This window comes from Heterodontus francisci, chromosome 32 (assembly GCF_036365525.1).
Source record: "Heterodontus francisci isolate sHetFra1 chromosome 32, sHetFra1.hap1, whole genome shotgun sequence".
NCBI lineage: Eukaryota > Metazoa > Chordata > Chondrichthyes > Heterodontiformes > Heterodontidae > Heterodontus > Heterodontus francisci.
Window position 1 is genome coordinate 18,703,408 of NC_090402.1, and position 25,190 is coordinate 18,728,597.

General features: G+C 40.7%; 1 protein-coding gene across 11 annotated transcripts in view; it reads left to right on the forward strand.

Annotated features, from left to right (window-relative positions):
• Window positions 1–25,190, forward strand: part of LOC137347681 (disabled homolog 2-interacting protein-like) — an 860,897-nt gene that overhangs the window by 823,008 nt on the left and 12,699 nt on the right. For 6 of the 11 annotated variants that reach the window (XM_068012387.1, XM_068012391.1, XM_068012390.1 and 3 more), the window contains 3 exons: window positions 1,456–1,637; window positions 7,301–8,177; window positions 23,782–23,937. In XM_068012387.1, coding sequence (XP_067868488.1) covers window positions 1,456–1,637; window positions 7,301–8,177; window positions 23,782–23,937 — 1,215 coding nt within the window. Of the gene's footprint in view, window positions 1–1,455; window positions 1,638–7,300; window positions 8,178–15,734; window positions 15,763–16,413; window positions 16,454–16,679; window positions 16,703–23,743; window positions 23,938–25,190 lie in introns of those variants that run through there. The other 5 variants (XR_010968997.1, XM_068012394.1, XM_068012395.1 and 2 more) reach the window with 5 other exon arrangements.

The window sequence follows — 25,190 nt, forward strand, 5'->3', positions numbered from 1 at the left end:
CACACGTTCAACTAACACTACATCACTCACTCACTCACCACTCACACATACTCGAGAAAGAAAGCTATTGAAAGGATAGTGCACTTTTACAAATTACAAGCAAAGGAATAGTTCATAAGTCACATGATTTGGCTCATCTTGGGGAAAAGGCATGCATTGCGGGCCTGGTGAAGAAGGCGTTTTCACTCCTGAAGTGTAGTTAGGTGGATCCGTTAGCCGGAGTCATATATCAAAGTCGTTGCAGGATTTTCAGCAGGTCACGAAGTTAGTTGCTTGTAGTCTTATTACTCGGAGGTCAGTTTTCTGTTCTTTTAAGGCAGAATGGTACTGCCTTGTCTGTTTGCTGCCTTTTCCTGTAGTCTGTATTTTTAAAAGATTTTTAAATAGGAGACCAACATGGCTGCCCCACCATGTGACTTCTCATAGTTCCTTTTTCAAATATGGTAGGAGTCTAGGTTGATTAGCCCCATCCTGTTTATTGTTCTAAGACATTCATCCTGAGGAGGGTTAAGACAATCACTGTCTTTGTTTCAGGAGAAATCCACTCAATTCAGGAATGTATCCTTTTGTCCTTTCAGACAGTGAATCAGTTTTTGAATACAAAGGCCAAAGGTCAGCTGACCTTCGGTGGCCATCTTTACAGCCCATGTCCATTTTTAATGTCCATTGTGGTTCATTTAAAACAAAAGGAAAAGTCAGTTCCAGAAGATGCAATGTTGAATATGGTCCATGTTTTAAGTTATGATTAGGACATGCCTGTACTGGGCGTGACAATTGAGAAATAGGTTTGTCTCTAATTGGTTAATGAGGTCGGAATAGGTGAAGGCTAAAAGAGTTATTTAAAAGCTTGGAATGCATAGTAAGTAAATGACTGCTAAAGAGAATGAAAATGAAAGGAAATAGATGCTTTTTGCAGCAGACTCGGTATTAAAATGAGACTGCTTAACGTAAAAGAGGTGAGGTGATAAAGAAGGCAAAAGCTACCTGAATGAAATACATTTCTTCCTCACAACTGTAAAAATTGTAAAAACTGATCCTCTTCAACAGGATGCCAGTTTCAACCAAACTCTCAGAGCAGAGAGTCCTGCTGTAGTTGCATGTTTCCTGAGATGCAACCACCTGCACCTACTCTTAAGTTAAAAAAGAAAGGCACATTTCTTAAATTGTTTCTTTAATTCTCAAGTGAGTAAGAACTTTGAATTCATGGGTTTAGGTGTGGATTTCTATTTCCCCTGCCTGTATGTCCTTTTTCTGTCACCATACATATTTTATTAATGTTACTGAGATTTTAAATGCTGGTACGTATTACATATCTAATGAATTATCCATTACTCAGATCATTCATTCTTACAGGTTTGGCATCATGAACTTCATTCTTTTACATAATACTCATTTCACTAAATCACTTGCGCACATTTGTCTATGGTGAGTGAAAATGAACATTTATTTCTTCAGGCAACTTCAGCAAAGCTTGGCCCCTTGCCTCGCATTTTAAGAGACGTCAACACAGTGCTGACCAACCCAGGAGCTGTACCTGTGCCAACGACCTCTGACCCATGCACCTCAGCACCAAATCCCACCAATAGTAGCATATCCTCAGGACTGCAGAAGATGGTGATAGATAATGAATTTAGTGGGTGAGTAAAAACGTAATCACAAGTTTATTGCAGCTATTATTTTGTACTGTTAATGTCTAGCTGAATATGTGGCATTGAAGTTAATCTCAACTGTTTACCTCAAACTGTTAAAGTTCAGACTGTTAAAGCTCTAAATTGACAGTAATGACATCTGAATTTGTTGCTCTTAAGTTGCTTTTCTGTAGGAAAATGGAAGGGAGGTACTGTATTACAAACTGGTTTCAGATATGGCCTTAGAGGATTTATCTTCTTGATTGTAAAGTTAGCATCCATCACATTATTTTGTGTTAGATTCTCCTGGTAGTAGTTTTTATTTGCTGATAGTGATTCTCCCCATTTTTAAACATTTTAAGATTAATTTTTCTTAAACCTTTAAAATCAGAGCTGATTTAGTGGTCAGTTCTGACACACGCAGTGTTTATTTTAGGTGACATAAACCTGCATCAAGATTACAAGATTGCAAATGTAAATTTTGGTCGAGTTTTAAATATATGTTCAACCAATTGTTTTTTATTCGTTCATGGGATATGAGCATTGCTGGCTAGACCAGCATTTGTTGCCAACCCTAATTGTCCTTGAGAAGGTGGTGGTGAGCTGCCTTCTTGAATCGCTGCAGTCCATGTGGGGTCGGGACACCAACAGCGCTGTTAGGAAGGGAGTTCCATTTTGACCCAGTGACAGTGAAGGAATGGTGATAGGAACTTGCAGGTGGTGGTTTTCCCATGCATCTGCTGCCCTTTTCTAGGTGGTAGAGGTCAGGGGGTTGGAAGGTGCTGTGGAAGGAGCCTTGGTGAGTTGCTGCAGTGCATCTTTTAGGTGGTACACTGCTGCCAGTGTGTGTCGGTTGTGAAGGGAGTCATAGAGAGATGCAGCACTGAAACAGGCCCTTAGGCCCACCGAGTCTGTGCTGACCATCAACCACCCATTTATACTAATGCTACATTAATCCCATATTCCCTACCACATCCCCACCTTCCCTCAATTCTCCTACCACCTACCTACACTAGGGGCAATTTACAATGGCCAATTTACCTATCAACCTGCAAGTCTTTGAGTGAATGTTGAAGGTGGTGGATGGGGTGCCAATCAAGCGGGCTGCTTTGTCCTGGATGGTGTTGAACTTCTTGAGTGTTGTTGGAGCCGCATCCATCCAGACAAGTGGAGAGTATTCCATCACACTCCTGACTTGTGCCTTGTAGATGGTGGGCAGGCTTTGGGGAGACAGGAGGTGACTTACTCGCTGCAGAATTCCTACCTCTGACCAGCTCTTGTAGCCACAGCATTTATGTGGCTGGTCCAGTTCAGTTTCTGGTCAATGGTAACCCGCAGGATGTTGAAGTGGGGGATTCAGCAATCGTAACGCCATTGAATGTCATGGGGAGATGGTTAGATTCTCTCTTGCTGGTGATGGTCATTGCCTGGCACTTATGTGGCGCAAATGTTACTTGCCACTTATCAGCCCAAGCCTGGATATTGTCCAGGTCTTGATGCATCTGGATATGGGCTGCTTCAGTATCTGAGGAGTCGCAAATAGCGCTGAACATTGTGCAATCATCAGCGAACATCCCCACTTCTGACCTTATGACGGAGGGAAGGTCATTGATGAAGAAGTTGAAGTTGGTTGGGATAAGGACAGTACCCTGAGGAACTCCTGCAGTGATGTCCTAGGACTGAGATGATTGACCTCCAACAACCACAACCATTTTCCTTTGTGCTAGGTATGACTCCAACCAGCGGAGAGTTTTCCCCGATTCTCATTGACTCCAGTTTTGCTAGGGCTCCTTGATGCCATGTTCGGTCAAATGCTGCCTTGATGTCAAGGGCAGTCACTCAGCATCTCATCGCTGGAATTCAGCTCTTTTGTCCATGATTGGACCAAAGCTGTAACGAGGTCAGAAGCTGAAAGGCCCTGGCAGAACCCAAACTGAGCATTAGTGAGCTGGTTATTGCTGAGCCCAAGTGCCGCTTGATAGCAATGTCAGTGACCCCTTCCATCACTTTGCTGATGATCGAGAGTAGACTGATGGGGCAATTTTTGGCCAGATTGGATTTGTCCTGCTTTTTGTGGGCAATTTTCCACATTGCTGGTTAGATGCCAGTGTTGTAGCTGTACTGCAACAGCTTGGCTAGGGGTGCGGCTAATTCTGGAACACAAGTTTTCAGTACTATTGCCGGAATGTTGTCAGAGCCCATAGCCTTTGCAGTATCCAGTGCCTTCAGTCACTTCTTGATATCACGTGGAGTGATTCAGATTGGCTGAAGACTGGTGATGCTGAGGGCCTTAGGAGGAGGCTGAGATGGATCATCCACCTGGTACTTCAGGCTGAAGATGGATGCAAATGCTACAGCCTTGTCTTTTGCACTGATGTGCTGGCCTCCCCATCTTTGAGGATGGGGATATTGTGGAGACTCCTCCTCCTGTTAGTTGTTTAATTGTCCACCATTCACGACTGGATGTGGTTGGACTACAGAGCTTAGATCTGATCCATTGGTTGTGGGATCGCTTAGCCCTGTCTATTGCATGCAGATAGTCCTGTGTTGTACCTTCTCCAGGTTGATACCTCATTGAGGTAAGCCTGGTGCTGCTTCTGGCATGCCCTCCTGCACTCTTCATTGAACCAGAGTTGGTCCCCCGGCTTGATGGTAATGGTAGAGTGGGGGAATATACGGGCCATGAGGTTACAGATTGTGGTTGAATACAATTCTGCTGCTGCTAATGGCCCACAGCACCTCGTGGATGCCCAGTTTTGAGTTACTGGCTCTGTTTGAAATCTATCTCATTTAGCACAGTGGTAATGCCACACAACAGGATGGTGGGTATCCTCTATGTGAAGACGGGACATGGTCTCCACAAGGACTATATGGTGGTCGCTCCTACCAGTACTGTCATGGACATATGCACCTGTGACAGGTTGATTGGTGAGGACGAGGTCAAGTAGGTTTTTCCCTCTTGTTGGTTCCCTTACCGCCTGCCGCAGACCAGGCCTGTAGATTACTAGTCCAGTGACATTACTACTACGCCACCATCTCCCCGATTCTTAAAGTATAGTCTAATAATAAATACATAAATACATTCTAGAAATACTCAGCAGGTCTATCAGCATCCTAAAAAAGAATAGACTGGTTAACATTTCAGCTGCAGACCCAGATTTTAACCTGTCATTTTTCTTTTGACATCTGCTGACCTGAGTATTTTCAACATTTGCTGTTTTTCATTTCGGCTTTTTTACACTTGCTGCAACTCAGCCTGCAGCTTCAGCATTTAATCAGCATAGCAAGTGTTTATTGCCTTGCACTCTCCTGACAAGCCAAAGTTATCACTTAATTAAGCGAGAATTCTAAGAGACTTCCCATCATCAGACACCTTTCAAACAAATAGCTTTGCCGAGAAATAATTGTACATCAAGTTCGTGCAACTGTAAACTGAAATCTCAAGGCAAGACACATTTAAATAAAAATGCCTTTCTCAGAGTCAAGTACTTAAAACTTGCATCAAACAAACCTTAGAGAAGTAGACAGTTGGACAGAGAGGAGGAAAACAGGTTTTTTTGCAGGGGGTGGCAACAAACAAACCAAAAGATTTTTTAAAAATTCTGTTACTTAAAAATTAGCCTTTCTCTTTGTTGTTCCGGATTCCGTGGTGGGGTGGGCTGGGGGTGGGGGATGGGGGCGGCGCCTGAAGATAGCTCCGGATGAGGCCCTCAAAGGACCTCAACGCCGTGAGGGCCTGGCCCAATCCTCCCGGCGGCGACAAGAATCCTTGGCAGTCCCTGCCCGCCGCTGAGTGATGGAACCTCAATTAAAATATTCAATCAATAAAATGAATACATTTAAATAGACTTAACTGCGATCTTGAGGGCCCACCACGATGTTCGGCTTGGTGGCAGGCATTCCCGCACCTTCAAATCCCTGTCCGGGGAAACACGGTGCCACACTGGTGGGATGGAGGGAGGAGCTAAGATTTTCAGTGTGGGGTGGGTAAGTGTTTTGGGGGGAGGAGGGCAAATAGTTACTGTAATTGTTATTGAGGGTGGGAAAGGGGCGTTATAAATTTATTCATTTAATTTTGGGGAGTTACGTCCAGCTGAACTAGCTGTCCTTTAAAAATGGCGCCTGCGCACAGGCAGCTAACGCCATTGCCGGTGACTGACAGCCTGCCCCCTCCACATGATTGGTTGGCAGGGTGGGCAGGCCACCCTGGCCATTTAAATGAGCCACTACGCCGGAGATTGCAGCAGCTCTTTGGCGTGCGGCCCGCACAGGCAGGCCCCCATTTTTTGATCGGCGGCAAACTCTTAAAATCTAGCCCAATGAATGAGGTATATTTTCCTCACGCCACTATTGATGGGGGTTGGGGGGGAGGGTGTGGAAATTGCCAAGAGTACACTTGTCTTGACCTTTACGCTAACATTAGAGAATATACAATTATCTGGTTGAGAATTTTTAAAAAACAATTTCTAAGACCTCCTGTGTAGTGGTGGGTGGTATGTGGGGAGGTGGAGCAGGAAGGGCAGCAGGAATAGGAATTTTGACCTTTGGAATATTTCTCCTGGGTTTACAAATCCTGTTAAATGAACTGCGCTTTTTTAAAATATGCTTTAAGTTAATTAAATATTTACCTCTTCACCAAAAGTAGGCTGTAACTTACAATGCCAACATCAAATAAGATGGTATTAAGTCTCCCATGTTTTGATAAGTTTGATGCCTGTATCGTGAAAGCAAATATCTTCAGATTCTCAGCAGTTTTGCCTTTTTTGTATTCTTAAAAACTGATAAGCAAATGGTAATTTAGTAATAATCAATTCATTGTGAGAGCACTAAACCTTTTCGGCTTTATACAATCTGAAATTGATGCATTAAAAATCAAACCTAATCCCTTCCCATCGCTTTTCCCGCAGTGGTTCCTTGAGTTTATCAAGACAGTAACTGGCCTTGGATGACCTCAAAGGAGCACTGCAATTGTCCTCTGTGCACCGTGCGTGTGGGTTAAGGATGCTTCTTGATCCTGATCACTATCCAATGAAAAGTGGACTGTGGGGCACTGGGTGAGGACAGGATCAAGGCTTGGGCACGGTGCCCTTCATGGTTAAATAACCTGTCAACAGCTTAATGGATTAATTGCAGCCGCGCAGCTGAGATGCCAGAGGATGAGCACTCCCCATGGCATCTTACACCACAAAGAGCTTCAGCATCGAAGAGATGAGAACATTTCCCAAAAGAAAAATGAATTAAGCTTCTTTCAATCAACTATGCCTATCAAAAAAATTAAAATCAATTGCAGGAAATAACTAATTTTAAAGGATCACTAGAAATCAGCTATCCTATTTATCCTACACATTTTGAAGACAGCTATGTGAAAATAAAATACATGAAATTATTGATAAAATATCAGTGTATGGTTTTCAATGTACCATTAAAGAGAGAAATTCAGACTGAAAAATGCTTAGCTTTCTTAGGGAATATATAGAAATGTAGTGGAGATAGAGCAGTCATTTTTTGCAAAATTTTATTCCTTTTACTGTTCATTTTTAGAAGCTAAAAATTGACATTTTTAACAAGTTAGGCAAGGTAGGTTAGATGATTAACATAATTGGAAACAATCTTCTTTGTTGAATTTATTTGGTAAGAAACTCCCAATGTTATCTGATTTCTTCCCCTTTCAGTTTATTAGACTGTACAAGGTTACCCTCTCCTACCCCAGAAAACAAGGACTTGTTTTTTGTCACAAGGTCCTCTGCAGTACAGCCGTCCCCTGCTCGCAGCTCAAGCTATTCTGAAGCCAACGAAGCAGAGCAACAAATGCCAAATGGCAATAAAAGTATTTCAATGGTTGACTTGCAAGAGAATCGCAATTTGGACAGTACGCCAAATGCTGCCAATACAGGTGATTCCCTAAATGACAGCCAAGGATCTAGTGGGCATTTACAGGCAATGTGGCCTACAAGAGCACCACAGAATGCAGCACAAAGTGGACCTGGGCCTGGGAATGCAGGCCGAAAGCCTGGACAAACTGCAAGCACCCCTAATGCTGATGGCACACCAGGAAGGCCTCAACTTCTGGCACCATTGTCTTTTCAAAACCCAGTGTATCAGATGGCAGCAGGTATACCGGTTTCACCACGCGGAGTGGCAGACTCAGGATCAGAATGTCACAGCTCTATTAGCTCACACAGCAATAATGAAGAACTGGCAACCAACAAACCCACTTTTCAAAGCCATACAAGCACAGAAGACTTTACCAGGCGTTCTGGGGAATTCACAAGAAGGCAACTTTCCCTAACAGAAAAAATACCCCAGACTTCAGTACCACGTCAGAACAGTGCAGGCCCACAGCGCCGAATAGATCAACCACCACCTACAGCTAGAGGTAGGACACCACCAGCCTTATTATTCAACCCCCCTCAGTATCCAAGACCTTCCAGCGGAGGTATTACACCATCCTCATCAGAATGGCCAATCACTGGCACAAAGTTGCGACAGCAGTCATCATCGTCTAAAGGAGATAGTCCTGAAATGAAACAGCGCACAGTACACAAACAGGTTAGTGGCTCTATCATCAACAACCAATAGATTCTTGAGGAATATAAATGTAAGTTTAGAAATAAGCTGTAGCTGCATGGTACTAACATCTTGAGAAAGGTGAGTTAAAAGATGCAATGAATGAGTAGCCCAGTCGTGCTCATAGTGAAGCATTGTGTTTCCATTAAAAGGACTTTAGACCAAATTACAGCCTTCATTGGCATTCTAAGATATGTGTTATGCTGCAAGACCAAAGATCCTCTGTTAGCTTATGTAAAGGGATATTATGTCAACATTGATTTGTGTACTTTTTCTCAGTCTGTTCATGTATGTTCAGTACGTTTTTGTCAAGAAATATAAGAACATGTTTGAGTTCTGTCTCTTGCTCTCATATATAGTATTTCTGAAAGGGGAGAAGCTAGTAGAGACCTAAATCACCCTGCAAAGTGTACATTTTATATTGTGGATGCATTTATAGCCTAGAATCCTTTGGGCTCCAGTTTGAAAGTTGAGAGTTTGGACAGCTACATATTGATCCAGCAAGCACAGTAACACAAATTGATTGATGTTTGATACATTTTCTATGACTTATCACAGTAAATACATCTATATTTTCTTTAAGTTTAAAGCCACGAAGCACATGTCTTTCATTCTAGTTGTTCCACAGATCTATAACCAGTAAACATGTGACTTGTAAGGTCTTCCATAAAATCCACTTCTGGCCAAACTTTTGGTCACCTCTCCTAAAATCTCCTTTGCTCAGCATCCATTCTTTTTTCTTCCGCCTCTGTAAAGTGCCTTGGGACAGTTTTCTATGATAAATGTGCTCTATAAATGCAAGTTGTTGTCAACCTCCAGCTTTGGTCCTGTATGGGTCCATGGGAATGTTCTGACATAACCATTTGTCGCTATTGGTTTTACTGTTGAGTTGTGGCTTTCAATATGATTATATGAATTAGGGCATTAATGGAACCATTCACCAATGACAAGGAAATGCATATTGGAGCAAATCAGTAGGTTGCAGACCAGTTTAGGTATGTGAGCAGACTGGCCTGTGTGTCAAATATCATAACTGCCATGCATTTGCGATTGGGAAACTCAGAGCATGTTTATAACTTACAGGAGTACTTGTTAAAGGTTACAAATGAAGAGAGTTGATATATCATTAAAGGTTCGCAAACAATGCAAGGTGACTAAAAGGGAGATAAATAGGGTTTCACGTTATACTGCTAGGATTATCAAATATAAAACTACAAGTACTGTATTTTTAAATATTTATTCCTTCATGGGATGTGGGCGTCTCTTGCTAGGACAGCATTTATTGCCCATCTCTAATTGCCCTTGAGAAGGTGGCGGTGAGCAATCTTCCTGAATTGCTGCAGTCCATGTGGTGTAGGTACACTCACAGTGTTGTTAGGAAGGGAGTTCCAGGATTTTGGCCCAGCAACAGTGAAGGCATGGCAGTCACATAAAAGGGAACCCAAAGACCTTCTACCAGCATGTAAGAAATGAGTAGTAAGAGGAGAAGTGGGGCCTATTGGGGACAGAGAGAGTAAATATATGCTTAGAGGCACAGGATAAGGCTGATATACTTAATGAGTACTTTGCATCAGTGTTCACTAAGGAAATGGAGGCTGACAAAATATCAGTAGAAACAGAGAGAGCAGAGGCAATGGACAGGATAAAAATTGAAGGGGGTGGATAAGTGACCTGGTCTGGATGGTTTGCATCCCAGGTTGCTAAAGGAAGTGGGGATGGAGGTAGTGGAAGGGCTTGCCATAATCTTTCAATGTTCCGTGGATACAAGGGAGATGCCAGAGGATTGGAGAGTGGCAAATGTGACCCCGTTATTCCAGAAGGGGTATAAAGGACAGTCCTAGCATCTACAGGCCAGTTAGTTTAACATCAGTGGTGAGTAAGGTTTTAAAAACAATAATCAGGGGAAAAAAATCAAGGGACACTTGGGCTCAAGTTAATTAAGAATAGCCAGCATGGTTTGTAAAATGCAGATCATGCTTGACTAATCTAATTGAATTTTTTGATGAAGTAACAGAGAAGGTTGATGAAGGGAATGTGGTGGATGTTGTTTATATGGATTTTAAGAAAGCATTTCACAAAGTACCACATAAAAGACTGATTACCAAAATTGAGGCTCATGGAATAGGAGAGTCAGTGTCCAATTGGATAAAAAAAAATTGGCTTAAAGACAGAAGACTGTGAGTCGTAGTAATTGGTTGCTTTTTAAACTAGAGGATGGTAGACAGTGGGGTCCCCCAAGGATCAGTGCTGGGACCACCACTTTTTTTTTGCTATATATAAATGACTTGTATCTTGGAATACAGAGTAGAATCTGAAAATTTGTTGACGACACCAAACTTGGAGGTGCGGCAAACAATGAGGATGATATGAACCGCCTGCAACAGGACATAAATAAGCTAGCAGAATGGGCGGATGGAATTTAATACTGACAAGTGTGGGGTGATGCATTTTTGCAGAATGAATAGGGAGAGGCAACATATACTTTATGGCACAGTTCTAAAGAGTGTGCAGGAACAGCGGGACCTGGGGATCTTTGAAGGTAGGACATATTGAGAGAGTGGTTAATAAAGCATATGAGATCTTGAGCTTCATAAATAGAGACATTGATTACAAAAGTTACGCTGAACCTTTATAAACCTTTTGTTAGGCTCCAGCTGGAGTATTACATTCAGTTCTGGTCACCACACTTAAGGAAGGATGTGAGGGTGCAGAGGAGATTTCCCAGAATGGTTCCAGGGATGGAAGATTTTAAGGTTAGGTTGGAAAAGTTGGGTTTGTTCTCCTTAGCAAAGGAGATTGAGGGGAGATTTAATGCAAGTGTACAAGATTATGACAGGCTTAGGTAAGTTAGACAAGGAAAAAACTGTTCCCATTAACAATAGTACTGGGACATAGATTGAAAGTTTGGGGCAAAAGATGAAGGGGGAATATGAGGAAGCACTTTTTTTACACAGCAGGTGGTAATGACCTGGAACTTGCTGCCCACAAGGGTGGTGGAAGCGGAGGCAATCAATTACTTCAAGAGGAAGTTGGATGACCACCTAAGAGCAATAGACTTGCAGGGCTGCGGGGAATCAAGCCGGGGAGTGGTACTGACTGCATAGCTCTGTGGAGAGCCAACATGGACTCGATGGGTCGAATGGCCTCCTCCTGTAAATGACTCTATGAACGTAGATATAGTTCTAAGTCAGCATGGTGTGTGGCAATACCAGGCTTCGGTTCATTCACCTTTCGAGTATTGGATACATATTCATACATAGTGAGGGATATCTAAATTCTAGAGAAGATATAGAATGATTCCTATCCATAGAACAAAGAACAGTACAGCACAGGAACAGGCCATTCGGCCCTCCAAGCCTATGCCGATCTTGATGCCTGCCTAAACTAAAACCTTCTGCACTTCCGGGGACCGTATCCCTCTATTCCCATCCTATTCATGTATTTGTCAAGATGCCTCTTAAACGTCGCTATCGTACCTGCTTCCACCACCTCCCCCGGCAGCAAGTTTCAGGCACGAGCTCAGAGTTAGGATTGTTTGTTTATTTTAGAGAAAAACAGGCTTACAGGGATATGATTGAGCTATAGATTTGTTTTTGCCTGTTACAAGAGATTTCTTGGTTAGGGTTCGGATTAATGGTATACATCTTTGTTATGTCTGGATGGGATGGACTTGATGGTTTTAATTCCTGTCCTTTTTGTATGTTTATAATGTAGGATTTTATCTGCTTTAATGCCTGTTGTCTGATTATCAGAACCCAATAATCTATCCTCTATATTTTCTTTGCAGGCCATTAATATCTAGAATCATTGTGTGATCTGCTTATCACATATTAAATGTTTGTTTCAAAATGTCTCATGTAAATTTCTGTGGGGTACTTAGAACAGATGTATAAATAAACAAATGCAATAATTTGGAATTATAGCAACAAACCTCCCAGCAAAGGGAATTCTTGGAGCCACAATATCTGTAGTGTCCTAACTGACCTGCATCTGAACTTAACCAGTGATCACTACATATCAATTAACCTTAAAGAAACACAGACTTGCACTTGAACAGCAGAATAATATATGGCATAATGTCCTTGCCCTTATAAAATGGCACATCCTGCGACAGTGTGTGCAGTAAAATTGTTCATTACTATCAAGCATTGAGCAATGTTAAACACAGACTGAGAAGAGATATTCAAAACCCGCAACTGGTATGGATTCACTACAATAATATCCAATTCTTTCCTCCCCTGTATTTTGTTCTCTAAGCTAGATCTCTATTATGATGCTGTCCACCAGAGTTAGGATCAGCCCGTGTTCTGTGCATGGTGTTTATTTTCTCTGTCAAGCTATCTGAATGCTACAGTGATATCTGCTCATTCCATCAGTGATGTAACATACTGGTCATAAGCCATTTGACAAAATCTCAATTATTGAGGAGTGATCATTATTCAAGGCACTGGGCATTGCAATAGAGTTATACAGCACAGAAACAGGCCCTTCGGCCCATCATGTCCATACCAGCCATCAAGCACCCAACTATTCTCATCCCTTTTTCCAGCACTTGGCCCATAGCCTTGTATGCTATGGTGTTTCAAGTGCTCATCTAAATACTTGTTAAATGTTGTGAGGGTTCCTGCTTCTACCACCCCTTCAGACAGTGCGTTCCAGATTCGAACCACCCTCTGGGTGAAAATTTTTTTCCTCAAATCCCCTCTAAACCTCCTGCCCCTTACCTTAAATCTATGCCCCCTGGTTATTGACCCCTCCGCTAAGGGAAAAAGTTTCTTCCTATCTAACCTATCAGTGCCCCTCATAATTTTGTTTACCTCAATCATGTCCCCCTTCAGCCTTCTCTGCTCTAAGGAAAACAACCCTAGCCTTTTCAGTCTCTCTTCATAGCTGAAATGCTGCAGCCCAGGCAACATCCTGGTGAATCTCCTCTGCACCCTCTTCAGTGCAGTCACATCCTTCCTATAGTGTGGTGCCCAGAACTGTACACAGTACTCCAGCTGTGGCCTAACTAGTGTTTTATACAGCTCCATCATAACCTCCCTGCTCTTATATTTTATGCCTCGGCTGATAAAGGCAAGTACCCCATATGCCTTCCTAACGACCTTATCTACCTAGATTAGACACTGGCTGTTCACGTCTGGGCCCTGTATTCCAATCCAGCTTAAACTCATTGGATGAAAGTCTCCTCAGTCAGGTCCTCCTTGGAATGAGTTTGTGCAGTCTGGTTCCGAGTTGGCTGGAGTGCACAGCACAATGATGTTTCTGAGGTTAGTGTTGAGGCATATCTCAGAAGCAGGATAGAGAGAGCTTTACTCTGCATTTTAATGTGCTATAGCTGACCTAGGACTGTCGGCACTAACATGCCTTATTACCATTTTTTTAATGATAGCAGAATGAGAAGAAATAATCATCGCTTGAGCTATGTTAAGGATGTGCACTTAGCTGGTAATAGGAACTCCTATGGTACTGAAACCCCTTATGCATATTAGAATTTATTTCCAGCCAGAAGTTCTAGACTTATTCTAAGTAGTAACAGTTTAAATTCTGATTTGTCAAATAACTTAGAAAGATCTCATCATATTCCTTGGAAGAAATAAGATTGAAGAAATTCCAGCATTAATTATTAGGAAAAAAACTCTCACTCCAGATACTTCAATGAACAATAATTTACAAGTTAATTTTTAAAACTTTCAAAATAATCACTTTTGACTGCCCTTAATATACAATCCAAATGCTTGATGGAAATGCCACGAACATCTATAGCACTAGAGTACTGGGGTCCCAATTAGAAGCCCCAACTTCAGATTACTGTGTTGCATATCCCAGCAATGACTCACTGGCTAATCTTAACTGCTTGTACCCAGCATCAACAGGAATTCACTGTCAAATGGAGAAAGAGGCCCCATAATTTCTAAATTCAGCACCTGCTCCTTGGGTAATGTTAAATTGAATCCTGAATCTCTGGTTAATAAACACTTTCACATTCATCTTTACTGTCAACATTAAATGTTCAATCTTGATTTTTCCAGCATCAGTTTATAAGTGAAGGTGTTAAACCTTCTGACAAAGTATAATACAGTTCACCAACTCATGCACCTTCAATCAAATGCATTGTTAGAAAATGACCAATATAATTTATAGTTCAATTAAACAAAAATACATTTTCCTAAAATAATGCCGTTTGTGTTTTGCTTTAATCAGACTCAACATTAAAGCTTTAAAATTTAATTTGTTAAGTAGGAATTATGTTGTATCTCAGAAGCACAGAGACCCACTTGATATAAACCATGAAAACCATAATCTTAATACTGTGCTGATCATGCAGGCAGTTCAAGAATAGGTTACCTGACTGAACATTTGGGTTTCTGCAAGCTTGCTTGTTAAATAGCTAGTAATGTTTTGCCCACTGGCAATTTAGGGTATTAATACAATTTTTAGCATATACCAGAATAAGTCAACTTGTTTCCATAGAGATGGTGTCCTTCTGATGTCACCTGCAGTTCTTCTCTCACGCTGATCTTATGGTCATGACCGCAGGCTAATAATGGTGCCTTGTGCTCAAATACATTTATTGCAAATGATAAATTCAAATGAGATTGAGTCTTTAAACATAGCTTATTTCAAGTAAATGTCTGGTATTTTAAACATAATGGATTAGTGAAGCAAGAAGCTGTTTCAGCTAAGTTTTAAACTAATTTGACTTTATGTACAATATATAATGTAGGAAATAAAACATTTTAATTCTAATAGTGATGAGAAAAAAATGTAAAGTGTAATCCCCAAAATAATCTTAAGTGTTCATCATAGACTTTGCAGCCTCCTAATCAGAAGATGCACCTTATGAACAAATAATATTGTAGAACAATAGTGATCATTAGCCAGCAGAAGTTTTGATTCTAGCAGTATAACTTTTAATTTAATGGCTTTTACTTAAGTGATTAAAAAAAAAGCTGTGCATATATACATAAAATATCCAAGCAAATGCACCTGAGAATGGCTGTTATTGTAATAGTGATGCCACAAACCCACTGGATTTGTTGAGATGACAATCAATCAATCATCACAGTAAGGGCGAACCCAGCATTAATTAAGTACTTTCATCCAATAAGCTTCAGTGAGTACAGGTATCCAGAGGGATATGCTGATCTACATTTAGTCCCCTGTGGGGCCAGCTTATCACCTGGAATCTGAGACAGGTTCCTAGACACAATTGCTAACTTCTCAAAATTCTGATACAAAGAAAGTGAAACCCAGCAAACCAGGAGTCATCCTCAATGAATCATCAAATCCTTATTCTTGGCTGTTCCAAGAACAGTTGAACGGATTGCCTGCCCAGCCCCTTGATCAAGAAGTTGCAAGAGAAGACTAAAACCACTGAAAAGATTAACAGAGATATTTGTTTAAAATGAAGGATAAATATTTAATAAAGGCAAGTCCAGCTCATGATTTTCAAGCAATCCTTCAGTGATCAATAGAAAAGTTATAAATTTGATATAACTGAAAATGCAAGTCTGATCTTATTTATTTCTAACACAGGTTGGTTCTCTGAGTTCAATAAGCATATGTAAGTATTAAATTAATTTAACCAATACAGTACAACCAAAATGTATAATTATTCATAGAACTACATAAATTTCAATGTAATGCAGTTATTAAATTACTTAATATAGTAAATTAAAATATTAATAAGTGGAAACATTTTTCTACCATATTTATAAGCCAGTGTTAAAAAACATAAAACATTGAAATAAAGTCGTAGCATTAAATGGAAATTACATCAGAACTTTTGATTTGTGCTCTCTAGACAGGTGTTCTGTGATTTAACCATTGATGAGGATGGGGTTGTTTGAGATTATTGGTGAGGGTTGATAAAAATAACTATCAATAGTTTGAACAGAGAGTCTGACCAGAATGTAAATATTCAATTCAATTTCTTGAGCATATACTTTGCAAAAATGCTACAGAGAGAATGAAAATAAGAATTTGCCATAGAATCCTCCAAAATAGAAGCCATCCAACTATTGTAATTAGTGGAATTATGTTTATGCAAATGAGATGCAGATGAGCAGAAAAAAGGTGGGACCTTAAATGACGTCCTAAAACTATTATCTGAAAAAATAAATGATAAAGTTTAGGTAATTATTGTCTTTATCTACAGATTATAGTGTTTGATTAGATACCAGATTTGAGTACTTGCCTAATATTTCACCCTCAGGCTTTTAAGAGAATATTTTTGATGTCACACTCAATGTAAGTACAGTATCATTAGAATTCATCTCAAGTGGGTAGTATTGGCATAACACTTATTACATCTGAATGCTTCAAAAAGTATAGAAATATTTTATTTTTGAGAAATAGGAATATAAAGACTCAGTTCTGTTAATGTATATTATAAACAATTTTGTCATTGCTAATGAAAGGAAATATGGCTGTTATTTTGTATTAATTGATTAAGGATCCAACTTGTTATTTCCATCTAAGTCATATAATGAGGAATATATCCAAATATCCCATAATTATGGATGAGCAGAAGGATTGAACCCCTTACACTGTGCAGCATGAAGAAGCCTACTTTGAATATTTCTGTTTTTCTCTGTATATTCGGTTAGTACATAAAGTGTTGAGATAAATTTTTCATTTTAAACAACAATCTGTACAATAAATGTTTTTAATTTTGTCACAGAAATTTTGTAATACTCTCCTAAGCATCACTTGAACTGTTTTGCAACACCAGAGGAGATCAATGGTTTTTAAGTAAGAATTCACTGGGCTGTTTGGGCCCCAAATGATCCTTCAGTTGCTATAAACTGGTATGAATATCTTTGGTTTCACACAGCTACAGAAAATGTATTTTCAAATTTTGTAAGCTTTGTTCTGTGCTAAGCACAGTTCAGCACTTGAAGGGGGCAGATTTATAGAAGTGGTTGGGGATATGGAAGCAGTTCCAATCATGAGGTTACCACAACAGAAAACAAAATGGTATGTTATCAAAAACCGTGTCATGCAAATGCTTCATTATTTTCATTTTCAAGCTTTGAATAAAAGTTCAACAAGAGTTTTAGAGCTCCACTTGCAACCCAATAACTTGCAACTTATCAACACGTTTAATTTGAGAACCAGATTGTGACAGAAAACAAATCGGAGTAAGACTCAGCCTCAATAAACAGCTCATGAATGCATCATAATAAAGTAGAACACATGAATTCTAGTTCTTCAGCTTGCATTGCCATAAATTACACTAGAAATATGTTTTTACTTTAAGTGTTGCAGTTGGTATAATAGATTGAAGTGGAGTATTTTTATTAGAAATCTTTAACTCAAAACTCATTGAAATAAAATAGTTTCCCTAATTCACTAGATTTCCATTATCATCAGTAGATGAGGGCAAGCTTTAATATGATAAATCCCAGGAATTAATACTAGTAAAGTTTGACTGTACTTCTATAGTGGAAGATGTAATATTGGATTTAGAAATTATTCATGATCTCAACAAAATGGCCATACTTTGTAAATGCAGCATTACGGTAACTTGTTGGCCATATGACTGTAGGCCCGAAAGTGGCGAACTATGAGATGTTGAAATAACTGAAGACTGTCTCAACAACAATCCCCTCACTGTAACAATGACCATAATGACTTTCAAGATGAGCAACACAGAAGGAGGTCTACTTTCTTTCCCTGCCGTCCATTTTCCTAAGTATTGAGGAATTATCATACACATTTTAAGTAACAAAATTCAGCAAAGTGCCAGAAATACACAATTGTCAGTACCATCTTTAAAGAAAAAAAGCGGGGTATGGTGTATCAGATAAAGGATACACACCTGAAATACACTGTCCTTTCTCTTCACAGATGCTGGCTGACCTGCTGTGTATGCCACGCATATTCTGATTTTTTTCAGATTTCATGCATTTGCAGTTTTTCCTTTTATTTTCTAGAAAACCTTTCTTTGTGAGAGAGCTGTTTTCCTATTGCTGACCCTTATATGATAAATAATGGTAGTAAAATGAACCACTAACATACAGATGAAGGGAAAATACTTCATATTTACATACAGTCTGTCAGCACGGTAAACAGTTGATTAAACTATTCATCAAGTGTGTCACCAATAGGTCATTGAAAAACATTTTGTTAATCATATTCCAGTCATTCCTCAGCTATTGATTGTGGCTGGTGTCGTGGATAACATTGAATGGTACCATTTTACTATCAAAAATCGCTTATTCAATATTTCAACCACAAGATAATCAAAACACAGATCAGCAGGCAATTTGTGGAACTTTGTAACATTGAAACATGGAGAGTTATTTAATCTAAAGAATATAATAAAGTACATTAGTGTTTTAATTTTTTTAATGATACTGAGATTTTGTGTGACTATTGGTGAGTTTAGCAATTATTCTGTTTATTAAAACATAATTCTGCTTAAAACTGTAGTGCATTGTAATGTTTATTTCATGTTTTTTTTTAAATTATACCATAGCAATATACATTTAGATTACCAGCTATTGATGAAAGTACTGCAGTTTTAATCTTCTATGTTTTCCAGGAGGAGCTGCAATTAAGTCCAATTATTTTTTGCTTAATGCATATCAGTATTCTTGATAAACTGAACTCCATGCTTTTCACCCTAAATATAAAAACACATTCATTCTGGGTTTGTTATTGCTTGTATAGAAAAGTGTCTGCTGAAGTAGTGCTGCATTACATCGAATCTATCTCGCTTGGTCATTTCAGCTGACATGTACTATATTACTTATTCTTCAGGGGAGTTGACTCATGACATGAAGGGACAGTTATTTCAAAAATGTGAATCTCCCATTCAGTATATATTTTCAAGCTTCACGTCAAAATTGTCACATTAAAAGAGCAACTCTTCTTAAAAGGAATATAATGAACTTTGTTTTGTAAGAATGTGGCATGAAATTATTAATATTAGTATTATGGACACACTGTTTGCATAGAATCCAACTTTTTCTCATGGAATGTCATCAAGAAGGAGTACACACTGGACCCTGAAGTTAGGGAAATTGTGCATCACTGACATGGCAAATCCTAGCACCTTTTTGTGCAGAAATTACATAGTATCAAACAATAAGAATATTTCATGGTTAATGCAAAAGAAAACTACTACAGATGCTGGAAATCTGAAGTAAAAACAGAAAATGCTCAGCAGGTCTGGTAGCATCTGCAGAGAGAAGCAGAGTTAACGGTGGAATGTTATTGCAGCGGGTGATGTCCTGATTATATGGGGGAGGCAGTGGTGTAGTGGTAATATCACTACACTGGTAGCCCAGAGCCCAGGCTAATGCTCTGGGGACATGGGTTCAAATCCCACCATGGCAGATGGTGGAATTTGAATTCAGATTAATAAATCTGGAATTAAAAGGCAGTCTAGTGGTGACAATGAAACCATTGTCGATTGTTGTAAAAGCCCAAATGGTTCACTAATGTCCTTTAGGGACAGTAAAATGGTACCATTCTGCCGTCCTTACATTATCTGGCCTACTTGTGATTCTAAACCCACAGCAATGTGGTTGACTCTTAACTGGCCTCTGAAATGGCCTAGCAAGCCACTCAGTTGTATCAAACCCCTACAAAGCCTAAGAAAAGGAATTACAGCCCAAGGCCTGCAGCGGTTCAAGAAGGCAGCTCACCACCACCTTCTCAAGGGCAATTGGGGATGAGCAATAAACGCTGGCCTAGCCAGCAATGCCACATCCCACAATCGAATAAAACAAAATGTGGCTGGCAGCTCTGGAGCCTCAGCAGTGCCAGGTGCTCGCACTGAGGCAGGCCGGAGAACATGAGGACGCCTGAGGTAATGTAATATAAATTATAAAAATTAGGTGGCCGACGGTGGTAGGCCCCACTGATTGGAGAGGAAACCCCTCCAGCAGCAGCATTGGGGCTGCAGGGACGGCACTTGCTGCCAGCCGCTTCGCCCCGGAGCCACTGGCTCCAATGGGCCCCCTCCCCCGGGAAGTTGCTGGGAGTCTACCCCATGTGGTAGAGGAGCTATTCCAACACTGGCAAAATGCCGGCAGCCTCGAAAAATGGCCCTTAATTGAGCCATTAATTCATCAAATTGGCTGCCCACCTCCATTTGGCGGACAGCTGTTCCAACACTCTGCCCACCACTGGGAAACTTCCCCAACAGTGGGACTGTATCGCAGAACTGTCCCAATGCAGCTCCCTGGCACTTTAGCGGCCCACCTGCCTCCTTGCCCATCGCCAGTAAAATCCCGTCCCGCATTTCAGGTTGATGAACTATCAGATCAGTTCTAATGAAAGGTCATTAAACTTAAATGTTAACTCTGGGCAGGATTTTATCCTGCCGTTGGAGATGGGAAGGGAGGCGGTGGCACACAAAATGACAAGGGGTGGTATTGGGCGACGTGCCCAACATGGTCCGGGCCCCCTGCCATGTTGGCTGGGGTGGGAAGGCCAAAGATAGCCTTCCGCCCAGATCCAATTGAGGCCTTTGCTTCCGCCTCCACTCCAATTCTGCTGAAGTCAGAGGGCCCACCCGCTGCGTGGAGATGCAGGGGAGACCTGGTGGCCTCCTAAATGGCTCGGTTGGGAGGGGTGGGGATTTCCTCTGGGGGGTAATTCATGGCCCCTCATCGGTCCCCGTAGATGGCGATGGCCACCCCTCGCCACTACCCTCAACAATCCCCAACCAATACCCCCTCCTCAATGGGCCGTACCTGACTGGCCCAGCAACACCAACCCCACTTATCTGTGTCCCGGGGTCTCTGACATCTTGTTCACTGTTGGCCTCCTGCAGTACCGGCAGTGGCCACCGCTCTGGAGGTGGGCGCTTGTCCCTTAAAGGGACATGTCCCCGATGGTAGGCAGTTAGGTGACTGACTGCAGTGAATTTCCACCAGGGGTCCAATAGAGGGTTGAGGTGGAATCTTCCCCATCCTCCCAGCTTCCAGCCCATCGCTGGAATGAAATTCTGACCTCTGTATCCGTCTTCACAGATGCTGCCAGACCTGCTGAGTAGTTCCAGCATTTTCTCGTTTTATTTAATGGTTGTACATTGTGATCTTTTTGTGATCCTATTTTCTGCTCTTTGGAATTTCCTGGTTCATTCATCACAGACTTTTAACTGAGAGGACAGGTGGAGCAAAGATAAACATCTCCATGGCCTCAAGCAGTGATTTTGGGTTGTCTGGTGGGGGTGCAGAAATGCAAACAACAGCGATGGTATGCTTGACAGCCCCGCACACATTGGTGACTTGTGGAATCTTAGGATGAATGGATACAACACAAATGGCTTCCCAGTTATGTCATGGAATGTAATGGACATGGTTCATAGTTGGGAATAGTACTTGGAGCTTAATATTTAGGTCAAGAATGTGTGTCTCCCAGTTCTACTGAAAATGTTAATAATTTGGCTCTCAGGTTATCTTTGCTGCCACTGAAAATGTAATTCTTTTTTAAAATGTAAATTCATTACAGTACTGCTGGGGCAAGAGCCCAAGTAGTATACTTTAGTACCAATTATTTTATTAAGACAACGGAGCCCGCTTACAGATTAATTCTTATTCAAGATCATTTTATTTCTCAATTCATGTACATAATCCATTCTCCACAATGTAATTTAGTATTGTAGAGACACATTCCACAACACCAAACTTCACTTAATTTAAGTTAGACCATAATTGTAGTTAAGTTTTACTTGCCTTCCTTTACAAGCTGCAATGGGGTAAATGTCAGCCAAGTTGCAGTTTAAATCAGGCTATCATAGCTGCAAAGGATGTTTTCAGCCCTTCACATTCCTTACCCGTTTAGTGAAGTTGCTAAGACTTAATTTTTCTCGTGCTTCCTGCTATGAACTTAAAATTGTGTTTGGGCTCAAGATGGTATTTTTGCTCACTTCTTCCCTGCAGGAAGAAGCCAGGGTCTAGGTTTAGGCCACCCAAACTCCCTCAATAGATAGGAGCCACCTGAAGCAGGTCAGAACAGTGAACATTTGACATTGAATCTCACAGTTGGCAGAACTGCTGAGGTTTCCTCTGGGACAAGATTTAAATCCAACACAGGCGGCGCAGTGGTTAGCACCACAGCCTCATAGCTCCAGCGACCCGGGTTCAGTTCTGGGTACTGCCTGTGTGGGGTTTGCAAGTTCTCCCTGTGACGGCGTGGGTTTCCTCCAGGTGTTCCAGTTTCCTCCCGCATGCCAAAGACTTGCAGGTTGATAGGTAAAATTGGCCATTGTAAAAATTGCCCCTAATGTAGGTAGGTGGTAGGAGAATTGAGGGATGGTAGGGATGTGAGAGGGTAAAATGGGATTAATGTAGGATTAGTATAAATGGGTGGTTGATGGTCAGCACAGAGTTGGTGGGCCGAAGGACATGTTTCAGTGCTGTATCACTCTATGACTACCCAGTAAAGTCAATGTCACCTCTATCTTCTGGCTGTAATGAACCAATGTGAAACAAATTTCTATAATTGCACTGCTTAGTCATGGGTGTGAATCCACAACTCAAAACCTCCATAATGTGCACTAAATTGGTTGTTTCACCTAGGCTGTAAGAGTGACTGTGTGGGAAATGGAAGTGTGATAAAGGTGCAGCATAGAGTGCTGTTAAGAAATTGGGGTAAAGGCATATTGTTGAGACAAAGTAGAGGAAGCTTTACTCTGCAGCAGGTTGTGCTTTCCACGACCTGCTGGCACTAGATGCAAAGTGGAAAAATAACCTATTTCCCAGTCCTAACAGCTCCATTTTGATTAGAATAAAAATCCTTTACCTTAATTCCAACAGTGCTCATATTAAGAAGAAAATCAGCTTTCATGTGCTGCATTTGTCCATTGCTCTCATGTGCAACATGGAAAATGTTACCTGGTGGTTTGCCTCTGCACTTCTCTTTTCGTTTACATTAATTCTTCTTTGCATATTTATTTTGTGCCCATTGCCCACAAAGGAAGAATACGTTTTTTTAAACTAGTTACATCATCCATATTTTTGAATTCATATATGAGGAAAATTGGATTTTAATGTTTTATTGCCAGAGTATACACATAGTGGTGCAGCAGGACAGCATGGTGACTGATAAGATGTTCCCCAAGTATTGAGTCCTCAATATGAACAAAGTCTTGAGAGGCCAAGAGCTTATCACCAGGATGAGAGGAAAAAGCATATCTTGCAGCAATTGTGTTGGAGCATCATTGATGAGATGCCTAGCAGCAGATTTCAAGCTCATAGTCTGGAAAAGCGAATGGTGTTGAATATTAGATAAAGAAAAAAAAGATGAATTAAAGAATAACATTGGTACATGGTACATTCCAGTAAATCCATTTAGCTTATGGTAAAAATGTTGTACACTTACTGAGTGAACTAGTGACATTGAGCCACAGAATGTTTTATTACAATAAAAGAATCTTTGGGAGATTTATAAAGAATCTGGATAAAATCAGTACCTTTTCATGTAACACAAGAGTTGATCTTAAGAAGGCTCCATTGTAAGCATAAAACCCAGTTCACAACGTCTGTATCTCTTCACTTCCTCTGCTTGATCTTTCTTTGTGTAAGATTCAGACACAAAGCTGAGCTTTATCACGCTTTTTTAGGCCCCCTCACCTGCGAATGCCTTGTCCTCAGTGGACCGCACTGCAGCATGGCTGATGAATATGAACATGCAGTTCATAGATGATGAAACAGTGGACCCAAGCTCTAAGCGCAGGGATGATGTCAGACCTAAAGAGGAACTTAGCCAGATAGAGAAGGTAATGACAATTACCAGACAGAATATTCACCTTTTAAAGGTGTTGTTTTTCTATTACACAACATGACTGCTTTTTCTGTTGCATATTAACTCAGACATTAATGATATTTCCAGGTATTTTAATTTTTTGGCTTATGTAACTTCTGGTTTACAGTAGGGCAGTCTGATCATTTAAAGTGATATAATGTTACTGTGTCAGATTATAGAAAACCTATAAAAATGTGGAACAAAATGCTAAAAGCACAGTTATTCATTTCAAATTGGTTGTTTAAAATTCTAATCTGTTTAATGACAATGTGTATGGTCCTTCTCATTTATTTTGCAATCTGTGGTGAATGGGGAATTAGATTGTAACATGAAATTGCATATTTTCATTAATATGTAATAAAGAAAGGCTGTCGTTTTTGCTAGCTTAAAGGAGAAGTTAAGTGTTAATTAGTACCATCACAGATTGCTACTCAGCAATAATGGTCTTCGGCGTCAGTTAAAAAACAGAAAAATTTTCATGAGCTTCCCTTAATTTTAGCCAATCTGTATGGATAGACTGAGGTGATGCCAGGCAGGGGGATTGCCCACAGTACATCTGCTCCAGTGAGCACGAGTCTCCCTTTTCTGGTCTCAGAGGCTGATCCCAACATGGATTTGCTAGAGTCATGGAAAAAATGCGATGTCTTTTGATGGATCTCTGAGAACAACAGGGGAGACGCCTGGAACAAATCAACTGAAACAACTCATCCTGACTGTTGTCATCTCAGTGCTTTTGTAGGAACAGGAGTAGGCCATTGAGCCTCTCCAGTATGCTCTGCCATTCAATTAGATCATGGTTGATCTGTACCTTAACTCTATTTACTTGCCTTTCTACAATTTAAAGTGGATAACCTCACAATTGCCCACATTGAACTTCATCTGGCATAGTTTTACACACTCACTTAGTCTATCTATGCCCCTTTTGGAACTTCCTGCTTCCATCTACACAATTTAATGTGCTTTCCGAACTTCGTGTCATTTTCAACCTTGGTATACAAATCCCTATTCCTTCGCCCAAGTCATTAATATATATTAAAAGGTGACCACTTGTTACACCCTACTCTGTATCCTGCCTCCCATCCAATTACCAACTCATGTTACGCAGTTATCTCCAATTCCGTGACCTTTCAGGACTGAAATCAGGAAACACGTCTTCATGCAAAGGTTGGTAGACATCTGAAACTCTTGTCTGCAAATGGCAGTTGGTGCCAAAACAGTTGCTAATTT